This window comes from Urocampus carinirostris, chromosome 19, assembly GCF_059441175.1.
Source record: "Urocampus carinirostris isolate Australia breed hairy pipefish chromosome 19, RoL_Ucar_1.0, whole genome shotgun sequence".
In the NCBI taxonomy this organism is placed as follows: domain Eukaryota; kingdom Metazoa; phylum Chordata; class Actinopteri; order Syngnathiformes; family Syngnathidae; genus Urocampus; species Urocampus carinirostris.
This window is the reverse complement of record NC_142367.1, coordinates 9,621,103-9,647,453: the sequence shown is the minus strand read 5'-3', so window position 1 is coordinate 9,647,453 and position 26,351 is coordinate 9,621,103. Positions and strand designations below refer to the sequence as shown.

The window sequence follows — 26,351 nt, the reverse complement described above, 5'->3', positions numbered from 1 at the left end:
TTTTGTTTAAAGCAATGCAAAAAAAGATTTGCAATACATCCTTCAACATGCACTAAAATTATGTTGGTTATGTTCCTGTGTTTTGCTACAAGGTAATAATGCCATATAGAGTATAGAACAGGGGTCTCCAACTTGATGCCCATGGGTTCCAGTTAGCCCCCTAAAGAAGAACTGAGTAGCCCGTGGAGAGGTTCTGAAAATGGCTCACTAGAGATGGGTTATTTTGATTTTCCAGACATTTGATTTCTAACTGGCATGATGTTACAGTTGTTGAATGAGCCTATTTACTTCAATTTCTAATCATTACAACCTAGAACTGACATAAGTTGTCATTTTAGAAATGCATATAAAACTGGTAGCCTTTTGTGCCAATGAGTTACAAAAAAGTAGCTCTTAACTTTAATCAGGCAGGTGACCCCTGGTATAGAGTACTGCAGATACTATAAAAGTACTTTACTGCCCCCGTGGCCAAAGTGAGCAACTTGCATCATTATTAAAGAAATTCAGTTTACAGGGGTGCAGATATTTTATAAAAAGATGCGCTAGATTAAAAGTTGATCAAGAACTCCTGCCACGACTCCTCAAGTAAAGTGCATCGCTTTATTGACTTTTGCAAGCACTTTGGATCCTGCCTCACTCGTGATTAGCACCAATGAACATGTCCACACGTCAAGAGAATGACACTTCGCAATAAAGTGCACAAGCCCCCCCCCATGTCCACACAATACCGCACAGTAAACCACAGTGGCTGGGCTGTGAAAAAGGCAAATGTGCTTCACAAATGGAAAATGGCGTGACAAGCTGGCCAGCTCGTGATATGTTCCCCGCTCGCTCTCCGACATCAAGTTGAACCCGGACGTCCTCTGCTCTGTAAACTGCTGAAATGGGCCTCCCTCAGAACCTTGTTGATGGAGTCGTAGGAGAATATGCTGCTGCTGTCGCTATGGCAACCACGTTGCACTGAAACTAAGTCCTTGGGCTGCAGCGGGATGCGGTGTTCCTGCTCGTGGATGCCAGGCCTGGCGGTGACCGCCACCGTGCTGCCGCTGCTGTCGCTACTCGAAGACTGCAAACACAAAAAGTGCTTTTATCACGTGCGGCAATTACAGAGACCCCTCAGTACTTCGCACTTCGGTTAACGCTGGTTCAGTCCTTCTTGGATTTTAAATTTAATTCTTTTTTTGTCATTTTTATCACCGTTCATTTTGTTCAGACAGAGCACACAGCTATCACGAGGGGCAGGTTGTGTGTGTGTGTGTGTGTGTGTATTGGGAGGGCATGACGGTGTGTATGACTGTATAGCAGACCTGGGCACTCCGGTCCTGGAGGGCCGCATGTTCTGGATGATTTTTGAGGTTTCTCTGATCCAATACAGGTGATTCCAATCACCAGTATCGTTAACGAGCACTTGCTAGCTTGCTAACGAGGTTATAATTTGTATCACCCGAGTTAAAGAAGAGCAAACTTCAAAATCTGGCAGGACGTGCGGCCCTCCAGGACCGGAGTGCCCAGGTCTGCTGTATAGTGTCAGTCACACAGTGGGTGTTCACTGTTGTTATAGTAGTATACTCTCAGTCGGTAATTAGGTCATCTCAAGGTAAGTTTGACCCTTGGAGGACTTTAATAAAGGTGCGACACTACTTCACAGATTTTCACATTTCACAGGTGCTTCTGGTCCCCATTAACCAATATAATTGAAGGATCTCTGTACTAAATGAAATATCGTGTACCTCAGAGTCCAAATCAGACACAAGCAGGGATGAACCCCCTCCTGACCTCTTGGCCTGAGGACTCGGCTGTGGATGGTCTTCACTGTCGCTGCTCCGGTGGCGCTTTCTAAAGAAAGATGAAAAACTACGTGATGATAGGAATGATGCAGTGAAAAAAACGAGGGGGCGTGCATCTAAAAGAGCATGATCCAAAAATAGCTGCACACAATCAAGCAGTTACATGATCACACGGCACAATGATTCGGCGAGAAATTACAAGAGTGGGGAAAAAAAGCTTTTTCGACTCTACCTGTTATCTGCCAGCATCGCTGCAGTCTTGTTGCAATAGTGGACACTCCCTGACAGCTGAGTTGCAATTTAAAATAGGCTATAGCAGCAAAATCCTACAGCGAGACATTTTTGTTCCTTATTTGACGTTTGTGCATGAACCAAGAGAGGAAGTGTGGTATAAGATGCAAGATCACCCGACCAAATCGTAGATCGCACCCGAATGGAAATCTTTTACAAAATTCAACTTGCTAACGATGACGCGGCTAACTGTTTAAGCTAACTAGAAAAATAAATAAATAAATAAATAGGCTGCACTGTGACCAAGTTCTTCCACTGTCGCATTCAGTTCAAAAGCGGGAGTCGGTCTTTCTTCATAAAATCAATTAAATACGATCAAAAATTGTACTGAATAAAATAAAGGTTGTCGAGTAACATAAGTGACAGTTTAGCTTTGTAACGACGGCGAGTGTCGACTACGGGAGTCGCTGACGTTCCACTGACGTCACAGGTCCCCGCCTCTCTGTTGTCATGACGTAAAAGGCGGAAGTAGCAACCTAGCAAGTATGAAAGATGTATGCGGATTCCGGCGTAATTAGTTTTTTTTTACTTCACTTTCAAGTTTTACGTTTTTTAGGTTATTAATCCTAAATAGGGTTATATCTTTGCACTTCTTTGATTGACGAGTCTGTTAACGTACGAATAAAAAAACAACTAACATTTATTGCTAGCATGTAACGTTCTATGTAATGTAAAATTAGCAATACAGTATTTCGACCTGTGCTTTTACTGTTTCAACATTCATATTTTTTATTAATTAATAAGTTTACACTAATATCCCGTGCCCATGAAAAAAAAAATTCAATTTGTTCGTTGCCCATTTAAATAAAAACCTGTTCTCGGGGTCCTTTACTGGACTGACATTTCGAATAAATACATGGATAAATAAATAGTTTTAGTAACCTCTATCAAAGTTTAACCATCAACTTAACTTTTTTTGCTTTTGTTGTGCTGCAAGCGAGGAAGATATCTAAAGAACTAATATTTACATTCCTAACCTTGTGTTAGTGAATAGAAATTATTCAAATTTATTTACACTGAATATATTTTTTGTTTCTGTGCCCCACAGACTTCACTTAACTTACTTAAGATGATCCAAGGCCATCAGAAGAGAACATCTCCATCCCAAAACTTACTGCAGCCTTTCATAGGGCAGAGCTGTGGCTGAGGAGGTGTTAAAACATCCTGAAAGTCAATAAACGGTAACAATCTAATGATGCAGGCAATAAACCGGTTGTAAAGGAAACATTGGTTTTATGGATCCGAATGAATTGTTTGCATGCGGAAGACAAAGCGAATACATGTACTTTGTATTCAAGTATTCAATTGTGAGGGTGAAGCACAAGCGACGTCAAAACGCAAATTTGTTTCTGTGTTCAAAGAGATTTTCAGTATTAATTAGCGCCTATTGTTAAAAAATCATGAATGAAATGCATAAGCAAAAATATCTGAACTGTCATACAAGCATCCATCCATCCATTATCTGCACCGCTTATCCTCAGTAGGGTCGCGGGGTGCTGGAGTCCATCCCAGCTACTCCGGGCAGTGGGCAGGGGACACCCTGAACTGGTTGACAGCCAGTCGCAGGGCCCATAGAGACAGACAAGTCACTCGCTCATTCACACCTAGGGACAATTTGGACCGGCCATTTTACCTGACATGCATGTTTTTGGATTGTGGGAGGAAACCGGAGTGCCCGGAGAAAACAGACGTAAGCACGGGGAGAACATGCAAACTCCACACAGGAAGGTTCGATCTCATGACCTCAGAACTGGGCCACACACACGCTAACCAATACCCCGCTGTGCTGCTCTTATGAACATATCATTTTAAAATGTACTCGTGATTTGTATTTATTTGACATAACATGAGGCTCACCTAGGGGTCTCAAACTCAATTGCACATAGGGCCAAAACTCAAACAACAGCTTTGTTCGTGGGCCGAACAGGATACATATTTATTGATCACACTAAGATAAATATTTATTGGATACACTAAAACTTGACCTTTCTTTAAACATAAATATGAATTTAAATCAGACAATAAATCCCAGAATAAGATAGATAGATAGTATAATTAAATCATAAATAGAATTTGTGCTTTTTAACTTTGAGAATTTTGATTTGGTGAAAAACATGTTGGGTCCTCATATTCTTCTTTAACTCTTCTTTCTTTATCTTCTGTTCTGCATTCAGGATTGTCAGTTTACTCTGATGTTTTGTCTTGTAGTACTGTTTTACATTAAATTCATTATTTAAGTCCACTTTAGCTCCAGAAAGAAAACACACTGGTGTACCGGCAATGTCAGTTAACAAATATTCAGCCTCTCCTCGTTTTTAAAAGGCTCTGTTTTCCGAACCAATTTTTTTCCCGGCCAGTGAGGGTCACCCTGAATTTCTCTGTTTAGATTTCCTTTATGTCGTGATAGATAGAAATTCGTCCCTAGGCATTATGTCACTGCTTCATGAAACAAAAGGCTCACTATCAATGCACTTATTGGTCTTGTTTTTCAACTAGCCAACGTGTTGTTTGTCAGTAGATAGTTTTAAAAGTGGCTGAGCTCATCAGGCTACAGCTGACTCGATTGATGTGGGAACATTTTCGGGAAGTTTGTGGCAGCAGTAGACGCGCTACATTGTGGGATCTGTAGTTTGAGAGTTATCAGTATTTCAAAGAGCCGGGCCAATATAGTTGATGTATATAAAATAAGTTTGACAAGCCGGATATCATTGTACGCCAGGCCCATGGGCCGTGAGTTTGTCATCTATGAATTAGAGGGTGCTAACATAATTTTTTGTCATTTTGCTGCTACGTGCACACCCGAAAAAAAACTTGTGAAAGGATGAGGGGAAAAAAAAAATGAAAAATGGTTCAATTTGATCACTTTGAGTCTCCGCAGTTTGGAATCTTTTTAGTCCTTTGTTCGGTTGAACTACACAATACAGTGCTTACAGTGGTTATGCAGTGTCCCTTTCAAATAAATAATGATTTTATTTATGTCACTCACCAAAATCGTCAAAGTCCCGTACTTGTCTGCTCCAAAATTGAGCTTCTTGCTGTGTCTCTTGTGTTTTACAAGGTCTTCTTGTTGCCAAAAGCATGGACTTACACTATATATAGATGGATAAATCCGTCACATCCACTATATTGAAACATATCTGACATTTCTAATGACCCCAGAAAAAAAGATGAAAATGTCCTGGAAAAGCTTTTTTATGGAGTCAACCAGAGTCTGTGTGGATCATTTGTCTCTGTGGTACAAGTCCCAGAGTGCTCAAGGGCATCAAAACCTTTTAAGATCAACTAGATCACTCTTATACATGTACAAGTAATCAGAAAATGAAAGAATAAAACCTTTATCGGGCAGCAAGGCGGCGCAGTGGTTAGCGCGTGTGCGGCACAGTTCTGAGGTTATGAAATCGAACCTTCCTGTGTGGAGTTTGCATGTTCTCCCTGTGCTTGCGTGGGTTTCTTCCGGGCACTCAGGCTTCCTCCCACATTCGAAAAACATGCAGTACAGGTTAATTGGCTGGTTCAAGGTGTCCCGAGGTATGAATGAGCAGGTGAGTTGTCTGTCTCTATGTGCCCTGGGACTGGCTGGCCACCAGTTCAGGGTGTCCCCAGCCCGAAGATAGCTGGGATGGGCTCCAGCACCCCTGCAACCCTAGTGAGGATAAGCGGTGCAGATAATGGATGGATGAATGGATGGATGGAAAACCTTTATCGGACTGTTGTGCACGATTACATAATTAAGATACCCGAATTGTTTCCTTTCCAATCAGATTTTTTGCCTGCATGCAAACATAGCTAGTGATGCAGTCATGTCAACTCCTCCACCTACTTTTAGAATGATAGTGTCCCACAGCCAAGAGGTCGAAATTACAGTGTAAAGATAACAAAAAACTTTAATGCTCGTGAACATGTTTTCCATTACAAAAATAGTTCATTTTTAACATGCCACCAGTGTACTTTGGTTGCAAAATCTCTTTTTTTTCCCTCCTGAGCTGGGTGAACGTTAACATCATAACAAAAACAGTTCAGATCACTGATATTTTCTCATACAGTATTTGCTGCTACATTGGCTTCACAGTTGAGGTGAGCAACATTTTTTGGCCCTGATATCTTGATCGATATTCTGTAAGTTAAGGCTGTTTCCACACAACAGTTATACAAACACTTTTTGGGTAAGCCTCATTCTCTGCCACTGACGGTTTAGCCTGTCAAAGTTTGTAACTCATACATTGCCACTGACTGTATATTGTCAGGAGATTTTCTTTTGCTATTTCCTTGGCCCCTACAGTGAATCATACACTCTTTTTATACTTTACCAGCATATGCCTCATTTCCATGACATTCAGATCATGCTGTTAAGCTTCTATCTCGATTCAGTTCGAGTTCTTCCTGTGTCTCTAAACTCAGCTCAGTATTGTCGGTTTGTTTTCCAGTTTCATTGATGGCAGGCGCATCTTCATATGGCTTCAATGTACATTTCCTGCAAAGTAGGCCTCGCTTGGCGGGTCGGACCAAGCCAAGGAAAATGGCACTGACGGCCATGCCCACGGCACAGGAGTAGAAGGCCGACCCGTAATTTTGAGTCTTGTCTACTAGCAGGCCTGGAAAGGAAATTAAATCGGTAAATAATTATTTGATATAGTCAAAATACTCATCAAAAGTTGATATGCAGTATCAGATAAACATCCTCAGTTTATATATATATCCATCGATGATTTGCACCTCTTATCCTCAGTAGGATCGCGGGGGTGCTGGAGAACTATCTTCGGGCAGTGGGCAGGGGACACCCTGAACTGGTTGCCAGCCAGTCGCAGGGCACACAGAGACAGACAACTCACTCGCTCATTCACACCTAGGGACAATTTGGACCGGCCAATTAATCTGACATGCTTGTTTTTGGAATGTGGGAGCAAAACCGGAGTGCCCGAAGGGAACCCACGCAAGCACGGGGAGAACAAGCAAACTCCACACAGGAAGGTTTGATCTCACGACCTCAGAACTGTGTCGCACACGTGCTTACCACTGCGCCACCATGCTGCCCAGTTTATATATATATATATATATATATATATACAGCTAATGAGATATATATACATATATATCTCATCTCATTAGCTGTACCGCTCATCCTTATTAGGCTGGAGCCCATCCCAGCCATCTCCGAGCAGTGGGCAGGGGACACCCTGAACTGGTTGCTAGCCAATCGCAGGGCACACGGGGACAGACAACTCACTCGCTCAGTCACACCTAGGGACAATTTGGACCGGCCAATTCACCTGAAATGCATGTCTTTGGAATGTGGGAGGAAACCGGAGTGTCCGGAGGAAACTGGAGTGTCCGGAGGAAACCCACGCAAGCACGGGGAGAACATACAAACTCCGCACAGTAAGGCTGAATTTGAACCCACGCAGGAGGTTCCCACGACCTCAGAACTGTGCCGCACACGCGCTAACCACTGCGCCGCTGTGCTGCCCTATATATATATATATATATATATATATATATATATATATATATTAAACAATATTTTAACTAGTTAATTGTGTTAATTGTACACATTTTTTTATTTCTAACAATATTTTAACTTGATTTATAGATAAATAAAAATGAATACTTAAAAAATTATTTTCTTAATAATTTTTCTTACCAATAAATTTCTTACTTAACATATCAAGTATTATATTTCCTTTTTGAAATACTATATTTTACTTGGTTTTCTTCTAAAATATGAACATATAAAAATAAACAAATATAATGATAATATTTATACATGTGACATAAGTAAATGTTCTGCATTTATATAGAGCTTTTCAAGTCAATGAAGACCTCCCAAAGCACTTTACAATGTGCTTCACACTTACCCATTCACACACACTCTCACAGCAATAGCAAGGTCAGCCATGCAAGGCAACCACCCGCTTATCGGGGGCATCAGTGTCTTGCCCAAGGACACTTCGACATATAACACGGAGGAGCCGGGAATAAGAAAAATAAATACTTATCAAGTTATTTTAAGTATTGTTTTTCCCTACTTGATTTATTTCCCCTAATTTAATTGTTTTCATCACTGCAAAAATGTATAATACCTCTTAGAAATAATCCCTGAATTCGATTTTTTATATTTCTTTTCATTATATTCTATTTATTTTCAGTTTAATTTTCCTTTAATTAAAAACTCGTTTTTCTACTAAAATAGTTCAGGATAATTTATTTTCTGGGCCTGGAGCAGACCCACGACGGCACGGGAGAACATGCCAATTCCGCACGGGGAGGCTGCAGCAGCTGGAATTGAATCCTGAACCTCTGCCCCGTGGAGCTGCACACCAACCACCCAGCCGCTCTGTTGCCAGTTCAGGATAAAACATCTTTCAAACATATTTGAAGAAGAATTACTGGAAATTGAAAAAAATAATTTTAAGAATGAAGAGACATATTTACAAAAATGGATTAACATTTTAAAAAATAATACAGTACAACACTAAGTTTAACATTTTGTAAAATAAAACTCTTAAATTGGATCTCTATATGCAACTTACATTGGTGGCAAATCTTATAAGTTCCTATTTCTTTACAATGGCTTACTTTGGTAAAAGCCATACGCAGATCATAAGCTTGATTGTTTGAGGTGTTTTGAAAACAATTTCAATAACTGCTGTGTTTGTATGTCAGATGTAAAGATAAGCTATACACTTAACCTAAATATAAGTAAGATCAGATAATCCAAACACAAATGACCTTTTCTACTACTCAAAACTTGCAGCAGTACTAGCCCACCTATAATAGGCACTGAATATTTTTAAACCTTTTGCTGCAATCAATAGATTCTCCAGGATATTTTGACATCCAGTTCCTAGCATCAGAGTCTTAAATGTGAGTGAATATCACATACCTCCGAGGGGTGGTCCAGCCAAGCCGGCGAAGCTCTGTATAAAAACGTAAACCCCAGCGGCGGCGGACATCCTCTCCAAGCCCACCACGTCGTTTTCAGCCAGCATGGGGATGTGCGTGCAAGACAGCGTCCCCATTAAGAAGCCGTACACGGCGCAGCAAACCGCCAGGCCGTAGAACTCGGTCACCAGCGTGAAGCCCACCAAGTCCGCCGTCATAGAAACCACGCACGCAAGCAGCACGTGGAGTTTCCTCTTCTGGATCCGCTCCCGCGTCAGCACCCAGCCAATGAAGAAGCGGCCCACAATCTCCGCCACCGCCATGGTGGAGAGCATGTAAGTGGCGTGTTCTCGCTCCAAGCCGCGGCTGACGCCCAACTCAATGACGTAGAGCTGGGGTGCGAAGAAGCCCAGCGTAGCAAAGAGTCCGAAAAGCGAGTACAAGATGAAGCTGCGCTCCTTCAGGATGGAGAAATCCAGGAGGGTGAACCTGCAGCAAGCTTTCTTCTCAGCTTGCTTCTTCTCGTTCTTATTGTCTTCAGCAGTAAGGGAAGTCTTTTCCGAGTTGCACTTTCCGTCTGCGCCATCTGGGATCAAGTGCTCCACGTTCCCGTTTGAGAAGGATCTTTCCGTGTCTTTCTTGGGCCGGATGACGATCGGCCGGAGCAGAGCCCCGCAGATGATGATGGTGCCTTGCAAAGCTCCCAACACGGCCATGGTATGACGCCAACCGATCATGTCCCGTAGAGCTGAGAAGGCTGAAGACGGGAAAAGAGAGATGTAAGTTATCTCAAGTGCATCACGTTCCCCAACTACACAGATGTTTTGAAGTGTAGAGCTACAAGCTAATATTAAAATGTCACCTTAAAGTTAGAGAACGGATTTTAATATCGACAAAATTCAGAAAAATTACATTTGGCAGTTATGTTTTCAATTTTAACTACTTTTTATTAAATTTAAAACTATTTTTGTCATTTATTTGTTTTTACTTTTTTTTTTAAATTGGAATTTAACATGGTGGACCTAATAGAACAAGACAAAAAAATCCAGATACAAAAATTAGAAAGTTAAAAAGATAGTAAAATAAGAACAAAAAAAACGTACATTTTAAAAAATGTTAGTGTTTTTTCTTTAACGAATATACTATAGTGAAAATTAAGGATAATACTTAAAAAGTACAAACCTTTAACTTTGATTGTTTTGCCCATTTTAGTTTTATCTTCCCCAAAATACTTGACTGATACTAACTTGACTTTTTACAATGTGGTACTGAAATTACACTTAAGAGAAAAAAAATCAAGTTTAAAAACAGAATGGTTAAAAATTGTAAAAATATATGAAAATAAAATAGCATTTTAAAGAATAACAAAAAGTACTGAAAAACAAAACATCCCCCAAAATACTCTTAAGGAAAACAAAACTATTGAATGTGTTTTTTTTCTAATTTTGTTTTTCTCTTTTTTTTTTTTTTTTTTCAAACTTGTCTAGAATCAGAGCGCCCTGGTTGAATTAAGAAGAAATAGTGAACTAAAGAAAATGAAATTAAAGGATGATGATTAAAGAATGAAGAACAGTTAAATAGACAAAATCATTCGCCAACAAAAAAAAACAAATTTTCTTGTAAATAAGTTTACTATTCTATTGTATGTTATATGAAGAGAAAAAAAAGTACCCGGTGCTAGCGCAAACATAGACAGTGACTCTCCTGTGGAGGCGATGGCGGTGACCAGAGAGCGTCGTCGTGTAAAATAATACGATAATATCGTAACAGTAGGTAAAAACGTCAGGCAGTAACCCAGACCTGCAACAGGCACAAAACGATAAGAATCATGATATCACTGGGGAAAATATGTCCCAAAAGCGTCAACACCAACCTGTCACTACGCCATACGTGATGTACATTTGATTAATAGAGCTGGTGAAGCTGGTTACGATGGTTCCCGAGGAGATCAGAACACCCCCCAAAATCACCACCAGTTGGAACCCAAAGCGGTTGGTCAGCACTGAGGAAAGGGGACCTGCACAGTTTGAGATTGTCATCAATCAAATGCAGTATACCCCCGAGATAAGGCGTCGCTGCTTTGAGATGTTTTACATAAATAAATACAATAGATAGAAAGAGAAAGACTAAAATGATCCAAATTATTTGCGAACAGAACACGACAATTTTAGATAGAAGATATTTTTTTCTAGATTTGTACCAGTTGTTTTACGAGTTATTGATTTTTTTTTTTTCAAATGTGAACCAATTTCAGATGTCCCAAAGTCACAGCTCACCGTTAAAGGTCATGACAAAGACGCTAATAGAGACAATCCAAGACACGCGGCTGTTGCTCTCGTCAAACTCTTCCATCAATTCCTGGAGGAAGATGCCGAAGCTCTTGATGGTGCCGTAGGTGAAAACCTCCACCAGGAAAAAGGAGGCGGCCACCACCCAGCCCCAACCTCCGTCTGGGGGCTCCTCGTACATGTTGGGCCCCAAAAAACTGGCTCCCTTGGGTCTGCATAGCACCATTTCTTAGAAGGAAAATAAGGAGGGGAAATAGTCATCACTTTTTGTTCATTTTGACATCTTCACCATGAAATACATTTCTGGATTTTTTTCTAAAGATTGCTCAGTATAGAGCCAGGTATTGAAATAGGTACTACTGCTGTCCCAATTCAAGGTAGCACCTTATAGTGGCTGACTTAAACCTTATTAAAATATTATGTTGGCATTCATTTTATGAAATTTCAAGGATATTCTTTTTATTAGAATTATTTGCTACTTATTTAAATGTCCACGGGTTATTTTTCCAGGTTATGTTTTTATATTTATTCAAATAATTAGTTTTGTACTTTATTTATTCAACCCGTATTAATTGTTTATTTTTTTCCATTATTTAGATGTTTAAATGTGTATTTATACTATTAATGTTTTTATAAAATAACATTTATTTTTCTTTTTATGTAGCAGGTTTTTGTATTCAATTATGTTTTTTGCATTGTTTTTATTATTTATATTAAGATGTTTTTTTACATTCCTGTTTTTTTACTTTAGTTTGCAGTTTTATTTCTTTATATTTATTTAAAACGGTTGTTTTCTGTCTATTTTCTTTTTTTTTCTATTTTAAATTTAATATGTGTGTTATTAACTTTTTTGTATTCTTGTTTATTTGAATTATAAGTTTTGTATTCATTTTGTTTGTATTCATTTAAAATGTATTTATGGTAATTGATTATTTTTGCTTAATTCATTGTCTAATTTTATATGACTTACAAATGTGTTTTGTTTTGAATTTTTTAATTAGCTTTTATTTATAATGTATTTAATTGATTATTTAATATGATATATTTTTTGATTATTTTATTACTTTTAAAATTTACTTTTTTGTATTCCTGTTTATTTATTTTAGTTTGTGACATTTTTTAAAATTGATTTAAAGCTCATTGAGTATATTAATTTTTTATTATGTATTTACTTTTAGTATTCCTTTTTAAAGTCTTTTTTTTAATTGATTTAATATTTCTGATTCCGTACACTTTATTTCACTTTAGCAGTTTAGACTTGCTAGGTTGCCACAGGAAATCATTAATAATACAAACATACCCGAATATTTGTTATGGATAAATAATATATAAATAATGTATTTTTAAAATATTTTTCTTCATCACAAGATTCTAAATCTCAAAGTTGATCTAGTTCATAGACATTCTGCGGTCTAAACAAGGAATGAAGTTGGAAAAAAAAAATCCAAAATTCACAAGAATCTTTCTTTTATGCGAAGTACTAACAAGAATGAGTCATACGGCTTTTCACACGCACATCAAACAAAATAAATACAAACGCAGCATGAAAAAATATTATGAAAGCAGCACAAGATGATATTTCATAGCTTTCATCTACATACACACACACTATATATATATATATATATATATATATATATATATATATATATATATATATATATACATATATGTATATATATAATTAAAAAAAACAATGTAACGTATGCATACTACTCATGTATTTATCTCTATTATGAATGAAAGTCTTGTTTTATTTTTAAAGATTAAAATAGCGCCTTATGGAACACTTGAGGTCTCTGTACACAAAAACAAATAGAATTGCAGTCAATTCAATCATCATATTTAGATAATGCTTAAATTACAGTATAATAATTGATAAATAAATGAGTATCAATTCAAAGTAGGGGTGCATGTCGGTTGGGTGGTTAGAATGCTGCTACACAGAGCGGAGCTTACATGTTCTCCCTGTGCCTGCGTGGGATTCCTCCGAGCACTCTGGTTTCCTCCCACATCCCAAAAACTTGCATGTCAGGTTAATTGGCCGGTCCAAATTGTCCCTGTATGTGAATGAGCGAGTGAGTTGTCTGTCTCTGTGAGCCCTGCGACTGGCTGGCATCCAGTTCAGGGTGTCCCCTGAACTGTGAAGGGATGGATATTTAAATTAAAATTGTAATACATCAAATAAAATAAAATATGACTTTCTAATTCTCAGTATATTTCAGGAGAAACGATTCTAATAGGTCCCATTCGATTGTTTACTTGGACCATACCGTCGATAACAGTGAATGTGTTCAATCATTTCCTGGTCTAACCTTTTTCATGTTTTTATTTTTGAAAAAAAAAATTAAATATAACGAGAATTTTATTAAATATTACAATTACCATTATTAAAGAAAACAATTTGAGGCATCACTTTTTAAGAATATTTGTTTTTATAAACCCTAATATTTTTTAACAACAATATATATATATATTTGACATTACCATATTAAAATACTGTTAAATGTACTAATTAATATGTAGCGTTTTTTTCAAGCACTTCTTTTTTTGAAACACTCGATTTTTTTCATCCCAAAAAGAATTTGCTTTTTTAAAATTGGATTTTTGGTCACCAGGGATACAAACATAAAACTACTTCAGTACGTACAATAATGTTACAGCATCAAAAGTGACAATGTGACTTTTATACAATGCAACACAGTGTACGCACAACAACAACAACTCCAGCAACAACAAAAACCAAGAACAAAAACAAACCAAAAAGTACCTTGCCATACACAAAAAAAGGCAAAAGAAATAGATCAACCTGCTTTTTAACACCGAATCACCCCTATGGAATGTACTTTTACCGGTATTTAAATAACATTTAAACACGTACTATGTACTCTTTCAAAAAAACATTTTTGACTTTTAAAAGTATTTAAACAAGAAAATAATAATAAAAAAACATGTTAGTAAATTAAAATACTCAGTATTAAAGGAAAAATAAAAAATACATTTCGAAGAAATGAAATTAAAATAACATTTAAAATAATCAGGATTAAATAAACATTAAAAAGTATACACCCGTTTCAAAGAGTACTCTTCGTATTCTTTAGAAAGAAAATAACAGAAAAAAACGTTTTATTAAAACAATCAGGATTAAAGAAACATTAAAACGTTAATAAAACACTTTATTTCACAACTAGTGTTAGTTCAATCCTCCAACACTTAGTTAAGCTTGAAAACACACACACACACACAACACTTTTACAAGAAGTTTATTAATTATTGTTCTATTCTTTGCATATTTTGAACTGTTATTCTCATTGGGTTTCCTCCCACATTCCAAAAACATGCATTTCAGGATAATTGGCTGGTCCAAATTGTCCCTATGCTGAGCTGAGATGAAATGAGCGAGCGAGTTGCTAAATGCTAAATGTAATTCACCCTGGTCATCCTGAAAGGGGAGATACCACTTGTGAGGTCCCTTCTCAAGGTTTCTCTTTTTCCTCACGCTGAGGTTTTGAGTTGTTCCGTGCCCGCATGTTGGTTTAAGATCAGGTAATTGTGTCATTGTAATCCTGTGCAGTCCTTTGAGACATTTTTGTGATTAAGGGCTATATAAATAAATTTGACTTGACTCCAATAAATAAAATTATTCAATTTAAAAAAATGAAATAACAATGATGTCAAATAATAACAACAAATAATAATAATAGTATCGTACCCTTGGCTGGGGGCGAGTTCAGAATCCAACACCTTGCAGTTCTTCAACGCATGCCCGAAAAGTTTCTATTTGCAGCGTGCGTCGCTTTGCATTGGGGGTGACGAAATTTTGACCCCTCCCCTTCAGCCCCACCCCCACTTTCGAGTCCTCCCGTGTGACTCCGCTCTGTAAGTACTTCGCTCGTCTAAGAAAAAAACATTGACTAGTAAATCATTTTTAATGTTCCTTAGTCGCATCTCACCTGTTTTGCGCATCAAGCCAGTCTTGGCGCGTCCACGCCTGCAGGAACGTGTTCTCAAATCCCCCCCTATCAGTCGCCCCCCGCCTCCGCCCTGGGAAAGCGAGGGGTTAAGGAAAGATCTGGTTCGAGCCAGTTTTCATGGCCCAAAAACATCCCGACGACTAATGTGTCGTCTGAGAACAAAACGGCTATATGAGCCGGCTATTTGAGTGGAGGACGAGAGCTGGCTCCCCTCAAAACTCTCTCTCTCTTTCTCTCTCTGTCCCTTCTCTCTCTCTCTCTCTCTCTGTCTCTCTCTCTCTCGCGGGGGGTGCTGAAGCCCATCCAAGCTATCTTCGGGCAGTGGGCAGGGGACACCATGAACCAATCACGGCACACAGAGACAGACAATTTGCACGCTCATTCACACCTAGAGACGATTTGGACCGGCCAATCAACCTGAAATGCATGTTTTTGAAATGCCGTAGGAAACCGGAGAGTCCGGAGGAAACCCACGCAAGCACAGGGAGAACATGCAAACTCCACACAGGAGGTTCAATCTCATGACCTCAGAACTGTGCCGCACACGGGCTAACCACTGCTCTGCTGTGCTCCCCATACACACATATATATATGTGTAACGGGTGTAATAATAACTTTTATTTTATTGAAATTCCTGCTAAAATATGTGTATAGTTTTTGGTAAATGTCCTGCAATGCTGAGTCCAACAGTGCCATCTGCTGGTATGGGGTGGGGTTTGGTTTTGGCTTCTAACATGTGACCAGGAGGCGGGGTTTTGTCAGTTTAACCAGAGTACTACAAAGAGATCAAAGAGATCAGACCCAGCAGAAAAAGCTAATGTTGTGACTCATCCATTTGCAGAACTGTAATAATAAAAACCTCATCATCCAGTCCAGCGTGAATGTGGATCTTTGGTGGGACACGTACAACGCGGTTACATTGGTGCCGTGACCCGTGACTTCTATCAAACTCGCCGAACCGAGGACTGTCCTACCTGCCACATGAGCTCACAGTATTTGAAATTTTAGTTACATGAGCGATATTGTTTAGCTCATTACAGTGCAGTGTCACAGTGATACGAAGGCTGCTGATTTATTTTGTGATTTTGACTTATTTACATTTTTTTCTGTTAATCTTTGAAACATGTTTAATCAGAGCAATGTGTTAGCTCCACAATTTGACACACCTATTCACTTTGGCAGGGGCAGGGGCATGTTTACCCCCATCCCCTCTGATAATAGTTCTACCCCAGGTGGTGCTACACATAGAGTAGAGGCAAGTTCCAGTGTGAGCACCCATAATGCAGCTGACCAACATGCTAGCCTACCTTCACCTCAGGTCAGACCCACATCTACGCCAAATTCCACGAGTGAAATTTCTGAGGGTTTAGCTGATCACATGACAAATATTATTCAGGAGATAGGACATAAATTGGCTGATAGCATATTCTCAAATATACAGTCACATAATATAGTAGCTCCTAACGCTGCTGCCACACAAGATGTAGCAAACAGATTGAGTCAGGTGGTTACGCAGAGAAAGGTTAAAGAACCGCCGTCATTTATTGGGGATGGCTCAGACTCAATAACAATACAGGAGTGGGAAGATCTAATGAGGACATTTATAAAAAGGAGTGATGTGAAACTTGAAGAGCAAGCAGAGGAAATCCTTATACATTTGAGAGGAAAAGCTAAAGATGTAGTTAGGTTTAGCATTAGAAACAGTAATATAGACGTCTATACCCGCCCTGACATGATTTATAGTCTTCTCAGGAAATACTTTAGCTGTACCAAGTACTCTGCTGTCCCTTTAGCTGACTTTTATTCAACTTTGCCCAAAGACCAGGAAGACCCCTATGACTACTGGCTGAGACTAAACAGAGCAGCTGACCTTGCCTCTGAGTGCTTGAGAGAGCAGGGCAAAACATTTGACAACCCTGAAATAGAGGTTACTCACATGTTTATTAGGAACTGCCCATGCAAGGAACTGGCACTCACTTACAGATCAAAAACCATCGAAAAGTGGTCAGCATGTGAGGTACTAGAGGTGCTGAATGAATACCACGCTGAGAAGAGCTACAAAGCAGATTCCCTACAACAACCTGCGAATAGAGCGGAAATTGCCGTACACAAAGCTGAGGTGAACCATGGTCCAACCCTCGTGCACGAGCCACCTCAGACTTCGAGCCCACAGTATGTCTCTCTAACGGATGTTATTAGTATGTTGGAGAAAGTTCTGATACGTGTTACCTCGAACCAGTTTCAAGAGAGAGGGGGAGCTCCAACCAGGCGACCTGGAGCCAGAATAAATGGTTTCACTGCCAAGCCATGTATCATTTGCAAAGAAGTCGAACACAGTGCTCTCTCTCATTGCCGAGACAAAAACCTTTGCTTTCACTGCCATGCCCCAGGGCATTCTCGACGTGATTGTCCAGTGACGAAAGTTGTCCCGCTGCCTCAGGGAAACTAACTGATCTGCGCTTAGGGGAGAACAGTGCAGATCAACTGAGTATACCTCCCACCACTAATGTGAAGCCTGACATGCAAGACAATAAATCAATTTATGAGTTGTATAGCAACAAGATACCTCCATCGAAGAAGCTGATCTTTCAGGGGTTTCAGAGAATAGCGGAGACTGACGAACTGTTTTACACACCTGTACTTGTGCAAGAAGGCCCCACTTTCAGAGCGCTGTTGGACAGCGGGTCGATGGCTTGTACAGTAAGTGAGGACACAGCTAAGTACCTCCTGCAGCAATTCCCTGATATGATGAGTTACACGGCCGATGATTATGTCATTGTAGGCTGCGGTGGACACCAAGTTTCTCCCAGAGATATGTACGACATTCACGTCACAGTTTACGGGTGCCAAATGATAATACCAGTAATGGTGGTGCCAGGCCAGACAGAACAGATGATCCTTGGCAGCAATGCCATCAAATATATTTTGACTCAATTGAAAAGTACTGATGGCTATTGGAGATTAGTTTCCACTCCTGACAACGGTCTGTCCGATAACCACAGTCAATTCCTGTCAATGCTTTCCAACACAGAGAGATGGAGAGGTGATTGCATTCCAGACAAGGTAGGGACAGTAAAGATCAAGAGTTGCGTGACGCTGAATCCACGGACCGAGTACGTTATTTGGGGCAAGTTACCTGAGTTGGCCGGGGCATCAGCGGGCAGCACAGTGGTCGTTGAGCCAACCCAATCTAAGGCTGCGCCCAGACAAGTCCTTGTCGGACGAGTTGTTACTCCACTCTGGGGAGATGGATGGGTGCCTGTTAAAGTCTTTAATCCCACGGACAGAGTTGTGGTGCTGAGAAGAAACAGGAAAATTGCAGATGTGTCTCCTTGTATCGCAGCGGAAGACCTGCCCAATGCAGAGGAGGTCAAGTGCAACGTGCAGAGTGTACAGAGCAAAGAGGTCCGACCCAGGTCAGAAGAGGACATGATGCGTGCATTGGAAGCTCTGGGACTGCAAGACATTGACCTGAAGTCATGTGAGGTTTCGCTGCAGTGTAAAGACAAGCTCCTTCATATCATCGAACAATTCGAGTCAATCTTTTCTCGCCATAAGATGGACTGTGGAGAGGCCAAAGAGTTTGTACATCGTATCCACCTTGTTGATGATAAGCCGTTCCGTCTACCCTACAGACGTATACCACCAAGTCAGTATGAAAAACTGAGGACGACTCTGAACGAGATGGAAGAGAAAGGAATTATTCAGAAGTCGACTAGCGACTATGCATCTGCGCTTGTTCTCATATGGAAGCGGAATGGAGAACTAAGGGTATGTACTGATTTCAGAAGGCTTAATGCAAGAACCATAAAGGATGCCTACCCACTACCGCATCAAGCTGATGCTTTGGCCGCACTTGGGGGAAATGCCTTTTTCTCCACAATGGATCTGACGTCAGGCTACTACAATGTCCCCTTGCACCCTGACGACAAAAAGTACACGGCATTCTCCTCACCATTCGGCCTTCACGAGTACAACCGGCTCCCTCAGGGACTTTGCAACAGCCCAGCAACATTTATGAGGATGATGATGTCAATATTTGGTGATCAGAATTTCATGAGCCTATTATGTTACCTCGACGATCTGATGGTGTTTGCCCCCACAGAGGAAGTTGCACTCCAACGCCTGCAGATGGTGTTTACTCGCCTTAAGGAACACAACCTCAAGCTCGCACCCAAAAAGTGTTTTTTCCTCAGACGGACTGTGAAATTTCTTGGGCATGTCATCAGTGAGGATGGAATTCGGACTGACCCCGAGAAAGTGAGAGCGATAAATGACGTACAAGTCGCTGATCTAATGGAGTCGGATGGCAAGACGCCATGCCCTAGCAAAATCAGATCTTTTCTAGGCATGGTGATGTATTTCCAAAGCTTCATTGAAACATGTTCTGCGAAGGCAAAACCTCTGTTCAGGCTCACATCTGAATCTGGTGACAAGCATAAGCGCAAGAGAGACCGCAAGAAAGGTCAAGTGAAGCTGACGCCTGCAGATTGGTCCGATGCATGCCAGAACGCCTTTGAAACACTGAAGCACGACCTCGTGACAGGTGTCACTCTGGCGCACCCAGATTTTGATGCGCCGTTTATTCTGGCTGTCGACGCATCCTTTGATGGGATTGGAGCAGTCCTGTCACAGCTGCCACCTGGTGGAAAAGTAGCCAGACCAGTCGCCTTTGCAAGTAAGACGCTCTCTCGCTCCCAGCTCAACTACCCTGCACACAGGCTCGAATTTCTTGCCTTGAAATGGGCGGTATGTGATAAATTCAGCCATTGGTTGAAAGGAAGACACTTTACCACGTGGACCGACAATAACCCACTTACATACATTTTGACCAAACCAAGACTTGATGCGTGTGAACAGCGGTGGGTAGCGAAGCTAGCTGCATACAATTTTGACCTGAAGTACATTCCCGGCCCAAAGAACATCGTAGCCGACGCTCTGAGCCGTGAGCCATTTGTACGGTCATGTGTGGGTCATCGCCTTGTTACCGAGCCCTATACTTCGCTCTTGGACCAAGTCAACAGGGTGAACAACAGTACTGTGCAAGAGGTGTTCAGAGTATCCAACAATTGTCACGCTGTTGTAGACGAGAGTGCTGGGACATCAGACGAGTCAGTAAAAAGGGCAATTCCATCAGGCTCCAATGGTTCTGTGACATCAGAAGAGGTTGCTGCTGTCTTCAGTGCTCAGTCCACTGGTGGCGTGGGTCAAGTGATGGGAACAGACGCCAACTTCAATCTTCTGCAGAAGGGAGATCAGTCAACGGCACTCCCACAGAGTCAGCTTGTTGGTTTACAAGAACAGGACAACACAATAAGCAGGACCATGTACTTTGTGCATAGACACAAGAGACCTACCAGGCGTGAGAGAGCTGTCGAGTCGCCTAGTGTGATGAAACTACTGAAGCATTGGAGCAGACTCACCATACAGAATGGCATGCTCTACAAAATAAGGAAAGATCCTCACATGGCCAAGAAAATCTTCCAGTTTGTGGTGCCTGATTCATTGAAACAGAAAGTCCTTCAAGGTTTACATGACTCAGCAGGTCACCAAGGCCAGAACCGTACTTTGTCTCTGGTGCGGCAACGATTCTTCTGGAATGGCATGGAACGTGATGTTGTGAATTATGTCAAATCCTGTCAGCGCTGTGTAGTAGGGAAAACACCGGAACCACACAACCGTGCACCACTCAAGAACATAGTCACCTCTGAGCCTATGGAGTTGGTCTGTATAGACTTTTGGACTGCTGAGCAAGAGAACAAGTGTAGATGTCCTGGTCGTAACTGATCATTTCTCCAAGATGGCGCACGCCTTCCCTTGCAGGAATCAAACCGCCAAACAAGTTGCTCGCCGTCTGTGGCAGGATTTCTTCCTTGTCTATGGTTTCCCACGGCGTATCCACTCTGATCAGGGAGCTAATTTTGAGAGCAAACTGATCAAAGAGCTTCTAGAGATGGCAGGGGTGCAGAAATCCCATACCACTCCGTACCACCCCATGGGAAATGGCATCGCAGAACGATTCAACCGAACATTGGGAGATATGATCAGAACCCTTCCCCCTCAGCCCAAAGCAAAGTGGCCACAAATGCTGCAGCAGCTCACATTCTGCTATAACTGCACAGAGCATGAGACAACAGGGTTTGCACCGTTTTACCTAGTGTTTGGTAGGATCCCTCGTCTCCCTGTCGATGTCATGTTTCAACATGCTAATACCAATGATGCTGTTGTCAGCTACTCTGACTTTGTACGCCATCTGAAGAAAGATCTACATGAAGCTGCTCAGATTGTACAGAGGAATACTCTCAGAGAACAGACTCGTCATGCCAAGCTGTACAACCGTAGGGCCAAAGGATCACCTCTCGTCGTGGGAGACCGGGTGTTGATCGCCAACAGAGGTGTCCCGGGGAAACGCAAAGTTGCAGACAAGTGGGAGTCAACCCCGTATGAAGTCATATCAGTCAAGCCTGATCTCAATGTCTACAGAGTCAAGGATTGTCTGACGGGCAAAGAGAAGGTAGTTCACAGGAATTTGCTGCTCTCTGTTAGCTTCTTGCCCTGTGAGGATGATCTGGCCAGCGAATCTGAACACTCAGAGTCTGACGCTGCTATGCATGGAAGTGATGTATGCCCTGATTTACCTGACGCGGTTGAAGACAGTGATGTCCGTACAGTAAACTGGGTGATACAGGCAGGTGAAGAGCAAGTTCATCCAGAGGTAGAGGATAACTCACTAGACAGCAGATCTGATGCCCAGTCCGACTCTCGCAGTGTTGATACATCCAGCCGAGGAAGTCAGCACATCCCCGAACAAGATGTTGACCATACTTCAAGTGACAATACGGAAAGCCCATCACAGTGCTCTGAAAACATGATCCCTTTGGGTATGGGTCTCCCAGACGAGACCCCATTGAACACTGACCATCTGGACGCAGACTCCCCTGATACTGACTGTTTAGACTTGACTGCCCCAGACCTTCAAGCTCAGGTTATTTGTGCTCAACCTAACCGTTATGGTCTTAGGGTCCGCCAGTCCATCAGGCCTCCTAGTCGTCTTATTTGTCAGATGAATGACCATGTGGTAGGTGACAATCATCTGTCCGCAATATCTGCAAGTTCCTAGTTTAAGTTCAGTAGAGATGCACTTTCAGTTTGAGTAACAAAGCTTGAGTAAGAAACAAGAATTGTGCCTATGTGAGCACTTACAACTACAGGAACAATGTTTGATATTTCAGAGATGTAACAGGCATCTTTGAGTCTGTGCTTAGTTAGGAGTTTGCTCGCCTCCTTTCTTTTCACACTCCTTTTTGGGAGAGTTTTAGAACTGACATGCACTTCAGTTTGTTCCTTGTAATACTGTACCAGTTTTCGTGTCCTCTTTTTCATCAGTATTTGCCTTTTTGGCATGTGATTTTTTTTCTGTTTAGTGTAGCACTCCCATATTTAGCAGAATTTCAGGGGGGTGTATGTAACGGGTGTAATAATAACTTTTATTTTATTGAAATTCCTGCTAAAATATGTGTATAGTTTTTGGTAAATGTCCTGCAATGCTGAGTCCAACAGTGCCATCTGCTGGTATGGGGTGGGGTTTGGTTTTGGCTTCTAACATGTGACCAGGAGGCGGGGTTTTGTCAGTTTAACCAGAGTACTACAAAGAGATCAAAGAGATCAGACCCAGCAGAAAAAGCTAATGTTGTGACTCATCCATTTGCAGAACTGTAATAATAAAAACCTCATCATCCAGTCCAGCGTGAATGTGGATCTTTGGTGGGACACGTACAACGCGGTTACATATGTATGTGTATGGGTGTGTATGAACAAATGAATATATATCTTACTATATATATCTCTATTTTCGCTGTCGTTCTTTCTTTCTTCCTCTCTCACTCTAATTTTCTCTTTCTTACTCTTTATCTCTATTTGAGACCAAGGGTGCTCGTGACTGGTCAATTTTATGTATATGCATTTATTTATATATATATATATATATATATATATATATATATATATATATATATATATATATATATATATATATATATGTATATATATATATATGTATATATATATATATATGTATATATATATATATATATATATAGATAGATAGATAGATAGATACTTTGTTCATCCCCGAAGGGAAATTCACATTTCCAGCAGCATCCCTGAGCTGAGAACAATCGAGAACAATCGAAAATAACACGGGAGCTGCTGGAGTGGCTGCCATTCGTGACGGCGCCGGAAGAAAAGATTCAATTTGAATCATGTACAAACAAACAAACAATTGAATCATGTACAAACAAACAAACAAAATATTCATGTTTCAATAAGTGGAGTGTTAATAAAATGGGGGGAAAATAATTTCTGATACTGATATAACCAGGTAAAACTAATTTTAAGTTACCTGACCAGATGAATGTTGTGCCATCTCACCTTTCCCTCTCTCTCTCCTCTCACCTTTCCCACTCTCTCTCCTGCAGTTGACTTGCTGCTCCTGAAACTAATACTTACCTCTTTGTGTATTGTGTCATTAAGGACACAGCGTGATGTCAACATTGTATTTGACACATTTTCGTGTATGTATATATATGTATATATATATATATATATGTATATATATATATATATATATATATATATATATATATGTATATATATATATATATATATGTATATATATATATATGTATATATATATATATATATATATGTATATATATATATATATATGTATATATATATATATGTATATATATATATATATATATATGTATATATATATATATATATGTATATATATATATATATATATATATATATATGTATATATATATATATATGTATATATATATATATGTATATATATATATATGTATATATATATATGTATATATATATATATATATGTATATATATATGTATATATATATATGTATATATATATATATATATATGTATATGTATATATATATATATGTATATATATATATATGTATATATATATATATATATATATATGTATATATATATATATGTATATATATATATATATATGTATATATATATATATGTATATATATATATATATATATATATATATATATATATGTATATATATATATATATATATGTATATATATACATATATATATATATATGTATATATATACATATGTGTATATATATATATATATATATATATATATATATATATATATATATATGTATATATATACATATGTGTATATATATATATATATATATATATATACTGTATATATATACATATGTGTATATATATATATATATATATATATATACTGTATATATATAAAAAAGTTTCGCCCACCGATTCACAACGTCCTGGGTCGAGGTCAGCAGCGCCCCACCGGCACTATACACAGTGTCGATGGCACACCACAACCCAGACGACCAGAATTTCCTCAAAGCCGTTCGGAAGTCAGCTTCCATGGCCTCGCCAAACTCCTCCCATGCCAGAGTTTTTGCCTCGCAACCGCCGAAGCCGCATTCCGCTTGGCCAGCCGATACCTGCCAGCTGCTTCCAGAGTCCCACAGACTGAGGGTTGCCGCCGCGGCAGGCAGCGACTACCTTACGGTGACAGTTCCGTTCGGCCGCTTCGACAATGGAGGCGCGAAACATGGTCCACTCGGACTCAATGTCCCCCGCCTCCTACGGGACATTGGCAAAGTTCTGCCAGAGGTGTGAATTGAAACTTTTTCTGACAGGGGATTCTGCTAGCCGTTCCCAAGAGGCCCTAACAACACGCTCAAATAGCCGTTTTGTTCTCACGCTTGGGTCTGCCGGGTCGGACCGACATGTTCCCCCCACCATTGGAGCAAACTCACCACCAGGTGGTGATCAGTTGACAGCTCCGCCCCTCGAGTGTCCAGAGCATGCGGCCGCAGGTCCGATGAAACGACGACAAAGTCGATCATCAAACTACAGCCTAGGGTATCCTGGTGCCAAGTGCACATATGGACACCCTTATGTCTGAACATGGTGTTCATTATGGACAAACCATGCACAGAAGTCCAATAACTAAAATACCACTTGGGTTCAGGTCGGGTGGGCCGTTCTTCCCAATCACGCCCCTCCAGATCTCCCTGTTATTGCCCACGTGAGCGTTGAAGTCTCCTAGCAGTACGAGGGAGTCCCCGGGGGGCGCGCTCTCAAGCACACCCTCTAAGGACTCCAAGAAGGGTGGGTACTCTGAACTACTATTTGGTGCATAAGCACAAACAACAGTCAGGACCTGTCCCCCCACCTGAAGGCAGAAGGAGGCTACCCTCTCGTCTACTGGGGTGAACCCCAACGTACAGGCGCCGAGCCATGAAGCAACTAATATGCCCACTCCGGCTCTGCGCCTCTCACCACGGGCCACTCCAGAGTGGAAGAGAGTCCAACCCCTCTCGAGAGGACTGGTACCAGAGCCCAAGCAGTGCGTGGAGGTGAGTCCGACTATATCTAGTCGGAATTTCTCAACCTCACACACCAACTCGGGCTCCTTCCCTGCCAGAGAGGTAACATTCCATGTCCCAAAAGCCAGTGTCTGTAGCCGGGGATCGTCGCGCCAAGGCCTCCCTTGGCCGCTACCCAGCTCTCTGCAAACCTGACCCCTTTGGCCCCTCCTACAGGTGGTGAGCCCATGGGAAGAGGGTCCCACGTCGTCCCTTCGGGCTGTGCCCGGCCGGACCCCAACCTTGCCACCTCCAGGCCTGGCTCCAGAAGGGGGCCCCGGTAACCCGCATCCGGGCGAGGGAAATTGAGGACCAATGTTTTTTCTCGTCATAAGGGGTCTTCTAAACTGCCACTCACCTAGAACCTGTTTGCCATGGGTGACCCCACCAGGGGCTTAAAGCCCCTGACAACATAGCTTCTCGGATCATTGGGACACACAAACTCCACCACGATAAGGTAGCAGATCAAGGAGGATATATTTGTATATATATTTATGTATACAAGGACCAGAGTAACAAAGAAATCAGAAACAAGCAAGCTGGCGTTGTGTTGCCATATTGGAACATTTTTGCTCTTAATTATGATTTTTCTTAATTATAATTTGTTTACTAGAAACATGCACTTGAAATGATACCATAAGCAGGAGAATCTTTCT

General features: G+C 40.6%; 3 protein-coding genes across 13 annotated transcripts in view; 1 reads left to right on the top strand and 2 right to left on the bottom strand.

Annotated features, from left to right (window-relative positions):
* Positions 1–581: 581 nt before the first annotated feature.
* Positions 582–2,539, bottom strand: LOC148347199 (uncharacterized). Its single transcript, XM_088324358.1, has 3 exons — positions 2,020–2,539; positions 1,731–1,836; positions 582–1,066 (listed from the first exon to the last, which is right to left on the bottom strand). Exons 1-3 carry the CDS (start codon positions 2,034–2,036, stop codon positions 842–844), a joined length of 348 nt encoding a protein of 115 aa, XP_088180484.1. The 5' UTR covers positions 2,037–2,539; the 3' UTR covers positions 582–841.
* arsg (arylsulfatase G) overlaps positions 2,528–26,351 on the top strand; it is a 34,568-nt gene continuing 10,744 nt past the window's right edge. The window contains exons 1-4 of one of the 9 annotated variants that reach the window (XM_088324345.1): positions 2,528–2,588; positions 3,127–3,259; positions 6,503–6,690; positions 25,873–26,152. The gene's annotated coding sequence lies outside the window, so the exon portion shown is untranslated. Of the gene's footprint in view, positions 2,589–3,126; positions 3,260–5,885; positions 6,691–13,823; positions 15,125–25,872; positions 26,153–26,351 lie in introns of those variants that run through there. The other 8 variants (XM_088324348.1, XM_088324347.1, XM_088324349.1 and 5 more) reach the window with 8 other exon arrangements.
* On the bottom strand, positions 5,937–15,425 carry slc16a6a (solute carrier family 16 member 6a). Of its 3 annotated transcripts, XM_088324357.1 has the most exons (7): positions 14,958–15,041; positions 13,205–13,305; positions 11,234–11,473; positions 10,831–10,974; positions 10,629–10,757; positions 8,959–9,714; positions 5,937–6,670 (listed from the first exon to the last, which is right to left on the bottom strand). In XM_088324357.1, exons 3-7 carry the CDS (start codon positions 11,469–11,471, stop codon positions 6,417–6,419), a joined length of 1,521 nt encoding a protein of 506 aa, XP_088180483.1. In that variant the 5' UTR covers positions 11,472–11,473; positions 13,205–13,305; positions 14,958–15,041; the 3' UTR covers positions 5,937–6,416. The 3 variants fall into 3 exon arrangements, with proteins under 3 accessions (XP_088180483.1, XP_088180481.1, XP_088180482.1); XM_088324355.1 differs by lacking the exons at positions 13,205–13,305; positions 14,958–15,041 and adding an exon at positions 15,199–15,425; XM_088324356.1 differs by lacking the exon at positions 13,205–13,305 and having other exon boundaries at positions 14,958–15,083.

What these genes read in the sequence shown, in the direction of transcription:
- LOC148347199 (XM_088324358.1), bottom strand. An exon ending in TGTCTGATTTGGACTCTGAG is followed by an intron (nt 1,067 to 1,730) that starts GTACACGATATT and finishes TTGTGTTTGCAG; the next exon opens with TCTTCGAGTAGCGACAGCAG.
- slc16a6a (XM_088324355.1), bottom strand. An exon ending in CTTTGTCATGACCTTTAACG is followed by an intron (nt 10,975 to 11,233) that starts GTGAGCTGTGAC and finishes CAAACTGTGCAG; the next exon opens with GTCCCCTTTCCTCAGTGCTG. An exon ending in GGCTGGACCACCCCTCGGAG is followed by an intron (nt 6,671 to 8,958) that starts GTATGTGATATT and finishes TTTCCTTTCCAG; the next exon opens with GCCTGCTAGTAGACAAGACT.